The 11353-nt window shown below is 49.2% G+C and overlaps 1 protein-coding gene across 1 annotated transcript; it reads right to left on the bottom strand.

The window, feature by feature from the left end:
- Nucleotides 1-8393: 8393 nt before the first annotated feature.
- Nucleotides 8394-10075, bottom strand: NEUROG1 (neurogenin 1). The gene has a single exon (XM_032155966.2). The coding sequence runs from the start codon at nt 9799-9801 to the stop codon at nt 9088-9090; it is 714 nt and encodes a 237-aa protein (XP_032011857.1). The 5' UTR covers nt 9802-10075; the 3' UTR covers nt 8394-9087.
- Nucleotides 10076-11353: the final 1278 nt, after the last annotated feature.

The following is an 11353-nucleotide window of genomic DNA, read 5'->3' on the forward strand; positions in this document are numbered from 1 at the left end:
AATTTAATCACTGTGTGACCTCAGCTTTCTTGTTGGCTCAAGAAAAGTAATGATTTTGTAGATTATCTGAATTTTCTCATTTTTAGAGTAAGAGTGATGTTCTTTGAGCTTCTTACATTTTACATGAAAGTTCAAGTTTCCACCATTGTCTTAGTCTAAGTTTCAGAAATGGCTCACATTTCCACTCATGACCCAGTGAAAAGGGCCTAGTCACATGGTCATGCCTAATTGCAAAGGATTCTGGGAAATATAGTCTAGTCATGTGTCCCAGAATAAGTAAGGAAGATATTTCAGTGAATATCGAGCAGCCTCAGTCCCCAGGCTCCAAACAAGTGAAATCTAAAATAACTCTGGGGCTGGGCACTGTGGCTCATTCCTATAATCTCAGCAGTTTAGGAAGCTGAGGCAGGAGGCTTGCTTGAGCCCAAGAGTTTGGGACCAGCCTAGGCAACATAACAAGACTCAATCTCTACAAAAAAAAAAAAAAAAAAAAAAAAAAGCCAGGTGGGGTGGCACGTCCCTGCAGTCCCAGCTACTTAGTAGGCTGAGGTAGGCTGAGGTGGGAGGATCACTTGAGCCTGGGAAGTGGAGGCTACAGTAAGCTGTGATCATGCCACTGCACTCCCAGCAGATAGAGACCCTGTCTCAAAAACAAAAACAAAACAAAACAAAAATGATTCCGGGCTTGGAGCAATTATGAATCACTGGCTCCATCCTTGGTGTTAGCCCTGTTGAGATGGTAAGAAATCTGAAGAGAACAAGGTGCTTTGGGCACCTCTGAGTTGGCTGTGGCTGAAACAAAAGTGAGTGATGAGTTCCTTTGGCCACTTCCTGAGTTGATGGCCAGTTCTCTACTGTATCTCTCCCACTCCCATACCCACAGGACTGTCTGCCTGCAGAGTTATAGCCTTCTCTCTTCAGGGAAAATGGCTGGGACCAGATGAAAGATCGAATAAAGTCAACTTATTTCTCTTTGGCCTGAACTATGTAAGCCCTCCCTAGAAGACTGGGAGCTACTTCAGTGATTATCCAGTCAAGTTGTGAACTGCACCAAAGCACCGCATGAATAATGGCATATAAGTTCTGGGGACTATTAGAGGTCTTAGGGGGCTTGGAGCTGCCTCTTGGGCTTAAGAAACCTGAAGTCCCTTAGAAACTGACATGTTCACAGTGTGTGCAATAATCAGGAAGGTGACTGAGTGTGATAAGAGCCCAGAGGAAGTTGGAATGACTAAGTCTGCTTAGGATATCTGAGGAGGCTTCACAGAGGAGATGGCATTGGAGCTGCAGTTAGAAGGATGAGTGAGGGCCTAGGGATAGCCAGATATGAGACAAGTGGGTAGAAGACACACAGTCATGAAAGGCCCTGCTGTGTTTGGTGGGTGGTGAGAGGGCTCTGTGGTCCAGGCCTAGGTGATATGGAGGGGGTGGGTGAGTATACAAGCCAAGGCACCTGGATTTAGTTCTAGGAAGATCCAGGTGTAGTTATGTGGTACAGCATGTTTTGATCAGATTTCTTTGAGGAAAAGACTATGAATAGATTTCAGATATGGACTACCTTGTTTTTTTGAATCTCCCAGAAGCAGAACCTGAGATGAGGAATTGAGCAGGTAGTTCTCATCTGGGGCTGAAGCTGAAGGGGTGGCAATACAGTTTGGATGTTTGTCCCCTCCAAATCTCGGATTGAAATGTAATCCCCAGTGTTGGAGGTGGGGCCTGGTGGGAGGTGTTTTGATCATGGGGGTGGAGCCGTCATGAATGTCTTGATGCTGTCCTCATAGTAATGAGAGCATTCTCGCTCTGAGTTCATGTGAGATCTGGTTGTTTAAAAGCTTGTGGCACCTCCTCCTCGCTCTCTTGCTCACGGTCTCTTTTGTTCTGTCTCTCACCACGTGATGGGTCTGCTCCCGCTTTGCCTTCTGCCTTGAATTAAAGCTCCCTGAGGCTTCACCAGAAACCCAGCAGATGCTGGTGCTATGCTTTGTGTCCAGCCTGCAGAACTGTGAGCCAATTAAACCTCTTTGCATTATAAATTATCCAGCCTCAGGTATTCCTTTATGGTGATGCAAAATAAACTGTCACAGGTGGCCAATTTCTCAGTCCTGCTGTCCTCATGCAGAAAGCAGAGTCTGGAGAAAGCAGAGGTGGAGACAAAGACAAACTGTACAAATGCAAGGAAAGCATCTGCTTGGATGTGGCATAGCTTATGTGCACTCACAATCCATTGGCCAAAGCCAGTCCCATTACCAAGGCCAAAGTCACTGGGACAGGAAGGACTATCAGCCTACATAGGAGTGCACAGTAAAAGTGGGGGAAGGAACCAACAATTGTGAACAATAGTACAATCTACCAAGCTCATATGCTGGCTATGCAGGAGGTGTTCAGTTTGTGTCAGGATGAGTTTAACCTAACAGAAGCAAGCAGCATACGATTAAGGGCCAAGAACAGTTCTTTAGATGGAGCGAAGATCAAATTTGAGTCAATGAAACAGTGTATACTCTGGCTTTCCTCTTTTGCTTGTATCTCAGAGACTTGAGACCACTTTGGCATAAACTGGATGCAAGTTTCCCCTTACTCGCAAGACCAGAAGATGACATCTGTCAATGACACAGTGGTCTTCATCCGAATAAGACAGTGACCTTAGAAGACAAACAGTACCCTGCCAAAAAGGGTGGCATAAGCTCAGCCATCTGAAACTCCAATATCTAGTTTTACCATCCTGCCTTCAGGGTTGCCTGGCTTCTGGCCATCAGCCCACTAAGCAGCAGGTAAACTCAGTGCTTGAGCTGAGAGTTTGTCCTGAGCGTCTCTGGGAAGTGACAGCTCCTAAAGAGAGATATACTTAGGCATATTACTGGCTTACGGCCATTGCAGGCAATTGGTAAAACTTACCAGGAGCATCTTCTATGCTAAAATCTTCACCATTGGTCTCTTTGGTGTTGAACTTTGTGGCCTTGATTCCCTGCTTGGCTGAAGTTGGAGCAACTGCATACATATTTTCTAAAAAAAATGTCTAGGACTGACTGGTAAAAATGTATGGGGCTTTCTAGAGAGATGTGGATTTGTGGAGACTGATTTTTCACAAGAGGATGCCACCAGGTTCTTAGCTCTGTTGGTTCTGCAAACTGATACCACAGGTCTTTGCCAGAGAACTCACCCTTAAACCCTCTCAGGCTAGTTCTCTTCTACCTAAGTGAGAGGAGTAGGGTGAATGTGCCCTTTTCCTCATTCAGCCAAAGGCCCTAGAATGGCAGCTGTGGCCCTGCCTCCTGCTATGATCCAGCTTACTCCTGGGTTACACTGGGGCTTGAAGCTAAGCCCCAGCTTTTCACCCAGCTGCACTTCATTTTTATTCCTTGAGAGATAATTGAAACTGCAGCAGGAGCACTGAAGCCAGTTTCCCTAGGTTCAAATCCCAGCTTCATGAGTTACTAGCCATGTTATCTTAGGCAAGTTCTTTGACTGTGCCTCACTTCCCTTATCTGTAAAATGAAGATAATTATATTATCAACCTCATGGGTGGAAGAATTAAATAAGTTACTATGTGTGGTTTGTTTGGAGCAGTGCACAGAACACAGGGTAAGTGCTACGTAAGGGCTAGCTAGGGTGGTGATGATGGGTTGGTGATACTGAGGGCACTGGCTGTGACACCACAAGTCCCTTCCCCTACCCTTGCCACAAATTTTCTTTGGGGCATTTATCTTAGGTCCCAATTCAGACAAAGTTGTGGTTCTCTTGAGCACCAACCTGTCTTTTTAGCTCATGGACGCTGTTATGGTTTGGCTGTGTCCCTACACAAATCTCATGTTGAATTCCCATGTGTTGTGGGAGGGATGTGGGAAGTAAGGTCTTCCCCATGCTGTTCTCATGATAGTGAGTAAGTCTCATGAGATTTGTTAGTATGAGGAGGAGTTTTCCTGCACAAGCTCTCTCTTTGCCTGCTGCCATCCATGTAAGACATGACTTGCTCCTCCTTGCTTTCTGCTATGATTGTGAGGCTTCCCAGACACATGAAACGTAAGTCCAATTAAACCTCTTTTTTTTTTTAAAAAAATTGCCCAGTCTCAGGTATGTCTTTATCAGCAGTGTGAAAACAGACTAATACAGACCCTGAGACTCATGTTTCTTTGTTTTAGGTACTGAAATGAGCATTTCAGGCAAAATTACCCATTTGCAGAGGGCTTTCTGGGATAGGTTCTGTATCCACATTGCTCCTAATTCAAATCCTTGAAGCCATCCTTGATTCTTCTGTTTCTTTCATGCTCAAAAACAAATCCTAGTGTTTCTACCTTCAAAGTGTGTCCTGGTTCTGATCACTTTTCATTAGCTTTACACTATGTACTCCTTTCTTCAGGACTAATGGTCAGATGCTTAGTTAGGTCCCTGATTCTGCCCTGGCCTCAGCATCTATCATCCATATAACAACCAGTGTGGCCTTTAAAAATATAAGGTAATTCATAGCACACCTTTGTTTTCAGCCCTCCAATCACCTTGAGAAAAAACCTGAAGTCCTTATAATAGTTTACAAGGCTCACTGTGATTTGACTGTGCACCCCATCTGTATTAGTCAGTTTTCATGCTGCTGATAATGACATAGCTGAGTCTGGGCTTACAGTTCCATGTGGCTGGGGAAGCCTCACAATCATGGCAGAAGGCAAGGAGGAGCAAGTCATGTCTTACATAGATGGCGGCAGGCAAAGAGAGGGAGCTTGTGCAGGGAACTCCTCTTTTTGAAACCATCAGATCTCATGAGACTTATTCACTATCATGAGAATGGAAAAGACTTGCCCCCGTGACTCAATTACCTCCCACCCGGTCCCTCCCACAACATGTGGGAATTCAAGAAGAGATTTGGGTGGGGACACAGCTAAATGATATCATCATCTCTCTGTCCATCCTTGCCCGTGGCATGCCCTCTGTTCCAGCCATGTCAGCCTCCTTGCTGCCCCTCTAATACACTGCATGGCCAGGGCTTTCCCCTTGCTGGGCCTTCTCCCCGGGATGCTCCCCTCAGCCGAGATATTGGCATGACTTCCCCACTCCCTGTCTTCATCCAGTCCTTGGCTTAAATGTAACCACATTCAAAGACCTTCCTTGACTACCTTTTCTAAAAGAGCAACCATTCTCCCACTCTGGCATTCCAGAGTCATCTTCTTTTACTTTATTTTTTCTCCTCAGAACTTACCACAATCTTTCATAAATTTATTTTGCCTTTCCCCACTAGAATGAAAGCTCCTTTGGGCCAAGAACTTTGTCTGTCTTGGTTACTCCAGTGCCTAGAAAGGTGCTCAGCACATAGTAGGGGCTTGATAAAGAGTCATTAAAGAAATAAGAGAATGGGTGGAATCTTTATTTTACTAGTTCATCCTAATCTTCCCTTCCCTGCTTTCACAAAGGCTTGGAAGCAGTGTATACAAATATATATGTTGGCTGGGTGTGGTGGCTCATACCTGTAATCCCAGCACTTTGGGAGGCTGAAGGAGGTGGATCACCTGAGGTCAGGAGTTCAAGACTAGCCTGGCCAATATGGTGAAACACTGTCTCTACTAAAAGTACAAAAAATTAGCTGAGCATGGTGGTACGCATCCATAAACCCAGCTACTTGGGTGGGTGAGGCAGGAGAATTGCTTGAACCCAGGAAGCAGAGGTTGCAGTGAGCCAAGCTCATGCCATTGCACTCCAGCCTGGGCAACAGAGCGAGATTCTGTCTCAAAAACAAAAGCAAAAGCAAATAAATACATACGTTAAACCAGGGCAAAAATAAATGTAGAGATAAAGGTAGAGAATGAAGAAGGCTTCTGAAGTGTCCCTGGTTGCTTAGTGGAAGACTATGTGGAGGATAGAGACATGTCTGTCAGCAGGGAGGTCTATGTTCTATCATTGTTTAGGATATTTTAGTAACCTGCCTGCTCTTCTCTTACTCCCACCCCACCCCCAACGCCCTACCCCACCCCCTACCTCCACAGTTCCTGTGGGTGAGAGTTTGCTGCAGGAAGAAAGAGGTCCCTGAGGTGGGGATAAGCATTTTTAATCACTTTTCTTCTTTCCCCCTATTTGAGAACTCCATGAGCTGCACATATATGCTTACTTCCTTAGAAGAATAGTATTAACTGGCGGGAGTAGAGATGCCCCCACCAACGATGTTGTTAAAGACTTTTCTTTTTGGAAAGGTGCTCTGGGTCCTGGAAAGGTGCTCTGGGTCGTACATCTTGAGTTGTGAGCCTATTGTGACAACAAACTTGAGGATACGGTTTGCTATGTTCAGTCTCAGTGGTAAATGTCTTCCCTCCTGCTTCCAGTGCTGCACATATGCAGCTGTATGAGGCAAAGCTCCTGCTCCAGCTGTTTGCCAGTGCTTTCCCCTAGGATCCTGGACAAGAATCACGACACAATCTGTTGTTCTCTTCCCCTGTCCCAGACACGTGTGCCAATGTTACGACTGGACTCTCCATAGGAGACTTGCCCTTCTTGAATCTGGCCTGTGCCCTTCAGAAAGCTAGAGCGAGTCACTTCCAAGCATCCTATGCATGGGAGAGCAGAAAATCTGATGCAGACCATTTTGCTGTTTGCGCTAGGAAAACAGAAGACACAAAGCTAGTCAGGTGAATCAATTCTGAGACAGACAATAGAGTGAGACCCTGGGCTGGGTTATTTTAGAGACACAACTTTTTCCTTGGAGCTTTTAGCAGAAGAGATTTGAAGATTTTCTTGAATGACTTTGTCTCTCTGGGGGCGATTAGAGAAAGCATTCAATTTCCAGAATCTTCTGCAAAGTAGCCTTTGTATCTGAAGGAGGGTGCCTTGCCAATGGCTGGGCTTAGTGATGCCTTCAGGGACCTAGTGTATGGATCTGTGGATCCAACTCATCACAATAACATGTGAGGAGGGAAAATGCTTCCATAAGTAGAACCTGCTATCAGTGACTGTACTCTGGCCCTCTGCTTCTAGCTGCCTCCTAAACAAATGTATTTTCTCTATAAATATCATTCACTGTACCAGCTTTGTGTTCAGGACACATTTTCCTGAACCCATTCCCATCTTCCCCTGTACCCTTGCCACTAAATCACTATATTCATGAAAAGAAGAATCCAGTGGAAAAAAAAGATCTTTTTTTTTTTGACACAGGGTCTCACTCTGTCATCCAGGTTGGAATGCAGTGGTGCCCTCAGGGCTCACTGCAGCCTCTACCTCCCTGGGCTCAGGTGATCCTCCCTCCTCAGCCTACTGGGTAGCTGGGACCACAGGTGCACACCACCACGCTGGCAAACTTTTGCATGTTGTCCACAGTAGTCTTGAACTCCTGAGCTCAAGTGATCCACATACCTGGGCCTCCCAAAGTGCTGGGATTACAGACATGAGCCACCGTTCCTGGCCGAGATCTGGTCTTAACAACGTAGGGTAACTTGTGAGCTGAGGAAATAGTAAAAGCATTTTAGGAACTACCTCTTGTAATTACCCACATTCTAAAATTTTAAAACAAAAACTGCTACTAGCTGATGCTGTTAGCTAATTGTCAGACAACAGACAAACACACTGCAGCCAGAAAAATCCCCACTGAGTTTGGGCAGCTGATTTCTCTGGCATCAAATGAAAGCTTTAGCTATTGCCCCTGAGGCCTGGCTGAGCAAGCCCTGCACCCCAGCCCTCCCTCTGTGTGCCCCCCCTTCCCTACCACTATGGGCCACAGCGGGTGTTAAGTGTGTGTGTGTGTGTGTGTGTGTGTGTGTGTGTGTGTGTGTGTTGGGGGGATGGGGGTTGAGGAGAATGCAGGCACCCTAGCTCACAATCTTAGGCAGCTACACACCCCACTCAGGACACCACACCAGCATGATTCATCCCACACCTCACAGCCAGGGTGAACTCAGCCTCAATGGACAACAATTTGGAGGCATTGTTTACAAATTAATTTCCCCCTCTAAATAGGCTGTTATAAGAGCGGACCCTTCTGCTTGCCTAGCCTAGGCCCACCTGTCACTGGGACTTCCTAACCAGTGGTCACACTGTATTGATCTTTTTAATCCCCTCTCTTTGAAACACAGAGCCAGCTGATGTGGAGCTCCTCAAAAGAAAGACTCTCCCACTGTCCCTACCTCAACAGGTAGCTGCGGATCCGGGGCTAATTCCCTACTAAAAAGTCTTAATTGGCTTATGGGGAGCCTGAAAGATCTCCCTTGTGTTTACAAGGTGAATGGAATGATAGATCCCAAATGCGCTAGTCTGTCTTTATCCGTTTCTTGGTGGAAATCAGGTGCGTTTTATTTTTTAATTGTTTTTGAAACAGGAACGGAGGCTTTGGAGGTGAGTGGGATAGTGTTTCACTTTAGTGGTTGAGCCACCAGGGAAAAGCAAGAAAAGCCCCAGAGACACTAATATTAGGCAAGAAACTTGGCGACTTATTTTTAGTTTTTATTTACATGAAGCGTCTGCAGTACAAAAATGTAAACTTTGATAGCTCATAATAGAATAAACTCTTTATGTACAAAAATACATTTTCATATGAATGAAGCATCTCGAATAAATTAAAGTACTCTCCAGCCCTGTGCCTGAATAGCTAAGCAAGAGTCTCCAGTTCTTCCTAGAGCGAGCCTGCAGTGGTGGGGGTCGGGATCCATAATGCATGAAGCCCATTCCTTGTCTCTGCTTTTTAAGCCTTTTCATTGTATTGTCAGCCGGCTCAAACCGAATTTTCATGCTCGTTTTTCTTCATTAGAGTTCTACAAATTGTAAAATTGACTTTTCACCTCGTCTTCAGGGGCTGATCTGTCCCTTTTCTAAATCACACTGAAGTGGTGGCTGGGGTCAGTTCTGAGCCAGTCACAAAGGAGGTTTTGTGGAGTTCAGAAAGTGCAAAAGGAAAGGCCGTCTAGGGGCGGGCAGGCGGGGCGCTGGGCTGAGGGCCGGAGAAACAGACGAAGAGGCAGACGCCGCGAGGGTGCGGCGACCTAACAAGCGGCTCAGGTATCCCCGACTGCTTTCAAGCTCCCGCTTCCTCCCTCCGCCTGAGAGGGGGTCCCGAGGCGGCAGCTGGGGCCCCATCTATTGCCTGCTGACTAGGGGAGGGGGAAAGTAACGGTGTCTACAAAGGGCCTAGTGGTAAGGGATGAAACAGGGCGTTGTGTGGAGCAAGTCTTTGGGCAGGCTTGGGAAGGAGAAAACAGGGTCGCCAGGGCCGTAGGTGAAGTCTTCGGAGGCGGCGGGGCTACTGGGGTCAGAGAGCGGGGAGGCGGCGGCGGCACCTGAGCCCCAGGACTCCGCGTCGCTGGCGGGGCTTGGGGGACCGGGCAGGCAGGGGACGCACTGCGGCGGCAGAAGGCGCTCCCGGGCACCGCCTCCGGGCAGCCCTTGATCCGCCAGGCGCAGTGTCTCGGCCAGAGCCCAGATGTAGTTGTAGGCGAAGCGCAGCGTCTCGATTTTGGTGAGCTTGGTGTCGTCGGGGAACGAGGGCAGCACGCTGCGCAGTGCGTCCAGCGCCGCGTTCAAGTTGTGCATGCGGTTGCGCTCGCGATCGTTGGCCTTGACGCGCCGGCTCCTGCGCAGCGAGTGCAGCAGAGCCTCGGAGCGGACCCGCGTCCGGCCGCGGCGCCGCCGCCTCTCCTGCTCGTCGTTCTGTGCCCCTGGAACCTCAGACGCCCGGGAGATATTGGGCGCGCCCCTGCGGGCCGGCGCGGGCGGCCCTGAAGCGGAGGCTGCCTGTTGGAGTCTGGCACAGTCTTCCTCGTCGGTGAGGAAGCCGGACAGGTCACTGCCGCTGCTGCTGGCGCAGTCGAGGTCGGAGATGCAGGTCTCAAGGGGGGCTGGCATCGTTGCACTGTGCAGGACCGACGGACAGATAGAAAGGCGCTCAGAGCGCTGCAGCCCGGACTGAGGGCAGGGCCGCCAGGGCGCACTTACGTTCCCAACAGCCTGGGGTTGTTACTCTGTGCCAGTTGCGGGCGCGAGAGCCTGGAAGGGTGCAGGGGCGCACGGAGAACTTGGCCTCGTCTCCTCGCCTCGCCTGCAGGGGCCACGCGCCCGGCCGGTCTCCTGAGTGATGTCGCCGGCGATCAGATCAGCTCGTGTGAGCACCGAATGTGGCACACGACTGGCCTCAGGACCCCTTAAGTACCCGGCGCAACAATGGGCGCCCCCCTCCCTTGCCACCTCCGCCCCCACGGCAGCCCGGGTGAATGGAGCGAGGCGGCAGGTCATCCCCGTGCAGCGCCCGGGTATTTGCATAATTTATGCTGTCGGGAGGCCGCCATCGCCCCTCCCCCCACCCGGAGTGTGCCCGTAATTACCGCCGGCCAATCGGCGGCGTCGCGCGGCCCCGGGAGTCGGCTCGGGCTAAGCTGGCCAGGGAGTCTCCAGGCAGTGAAACGGAGGCGGGGGCGGCGGGCGATTAGCGACAGAGGCACGCTCCTCTCGGGGCGGGCTGGGCGCCCCTCGCTGGGGTGGGACGGGGAGGCGGGGCGCGAGCGCGAAAGTGTGAGCGGCCCAGTGAGTTGCGGAAACCTGGAGGGGACTTGGAGTTTGGGTTCGCATCCCCTCTCCAGCTGCTTAGTGGTCGCGTGACTTTGGACGAGTAATTTAACTTCCCTGAGCATTGCTTTCCCCATCTGTAAAATGAGACACAAGTTTACCCTATGGAGGTTGATCAGAGATAATGTTTGTGGAACACTAAATGTGCAGCACCCGCTGAACAGGGTGAAAATCATTTTCAGATAGACTGGAGAGTGGCCATGCCAGAGGCACAGGGCTCAGGACAAGGATAAGTGTCGCTGCTCCGTTCAGGCTGATGAAGAAACGGGAAAGAATCTGTTGACCTTCATCTGGGGAGTGCGAAGAGGGGAGTGGAAAAGAGGATCAGGTGATTTCCCAGGTTGCCTCGAGTCTTAGTCTCACCCTTCCCTTCTTTCCCTTCCCTTCTCCACCCTCCTCCGCACCTCTGCCTCCAACAGTCACCTCAAGATTCTTAAGATGAATTAATAATATGAGGATTTATATAAATAATAATATGAGAATATAATTATTAATATGAGAATTTCCTTTTCTTCGGCGTTCCTGAAACCTTGCCTGCCCCATGCCCGGAGAAATCCATTGCATACCATCTCTTGGAGCCCTGCTTGCAGCCTTTGTGGCCCTCTTCAGGGCGAGCCAGCAAGGGGATCCAGCTCCCCTGGCCCAAGAGAGAGCCGGCCCCTGGAGGGCAGCAGGTGCATAGTGGAAACCCTTTCCTCCAAACCCCCTCCCACCTTCGGTGTCTTAAACTCACCTATTCCAGCAGGTCTTCCCTCTGCATGTCAGGAGTCACTTTTCTCTAGTCACCCACACTCACCCAGGAGCCACAGGGGCCCAGACATCACCCAACTTTGTA

This window comes from Hylobates moloch, unplaced genomic scaffold, assembly GCF_009828535.3.
Source record: "Hylobates moloch isolate HMO894 unplaced genomic scaffold, HMol_V3 SCAFFOLD_6, whole genome shotgun sequence".
Classification (NCBI taxonomy): domain Eukaryota; kingdom Metazoa; phylum Chordata; class Mammalia; order Primates; family Hylobatidae; genus Hylobates; species Hylobates moloch.

What these genes read in the sequence shown, in the direction of transcription:
- NEUROG1 (XM_032155966.2), bottom strand. Translation starts at nt 9,801, where the DNA reads ATGCCAGCCCCCCTTGAGACCTGCATCTCCGACCTCGACTGCGCCAGC.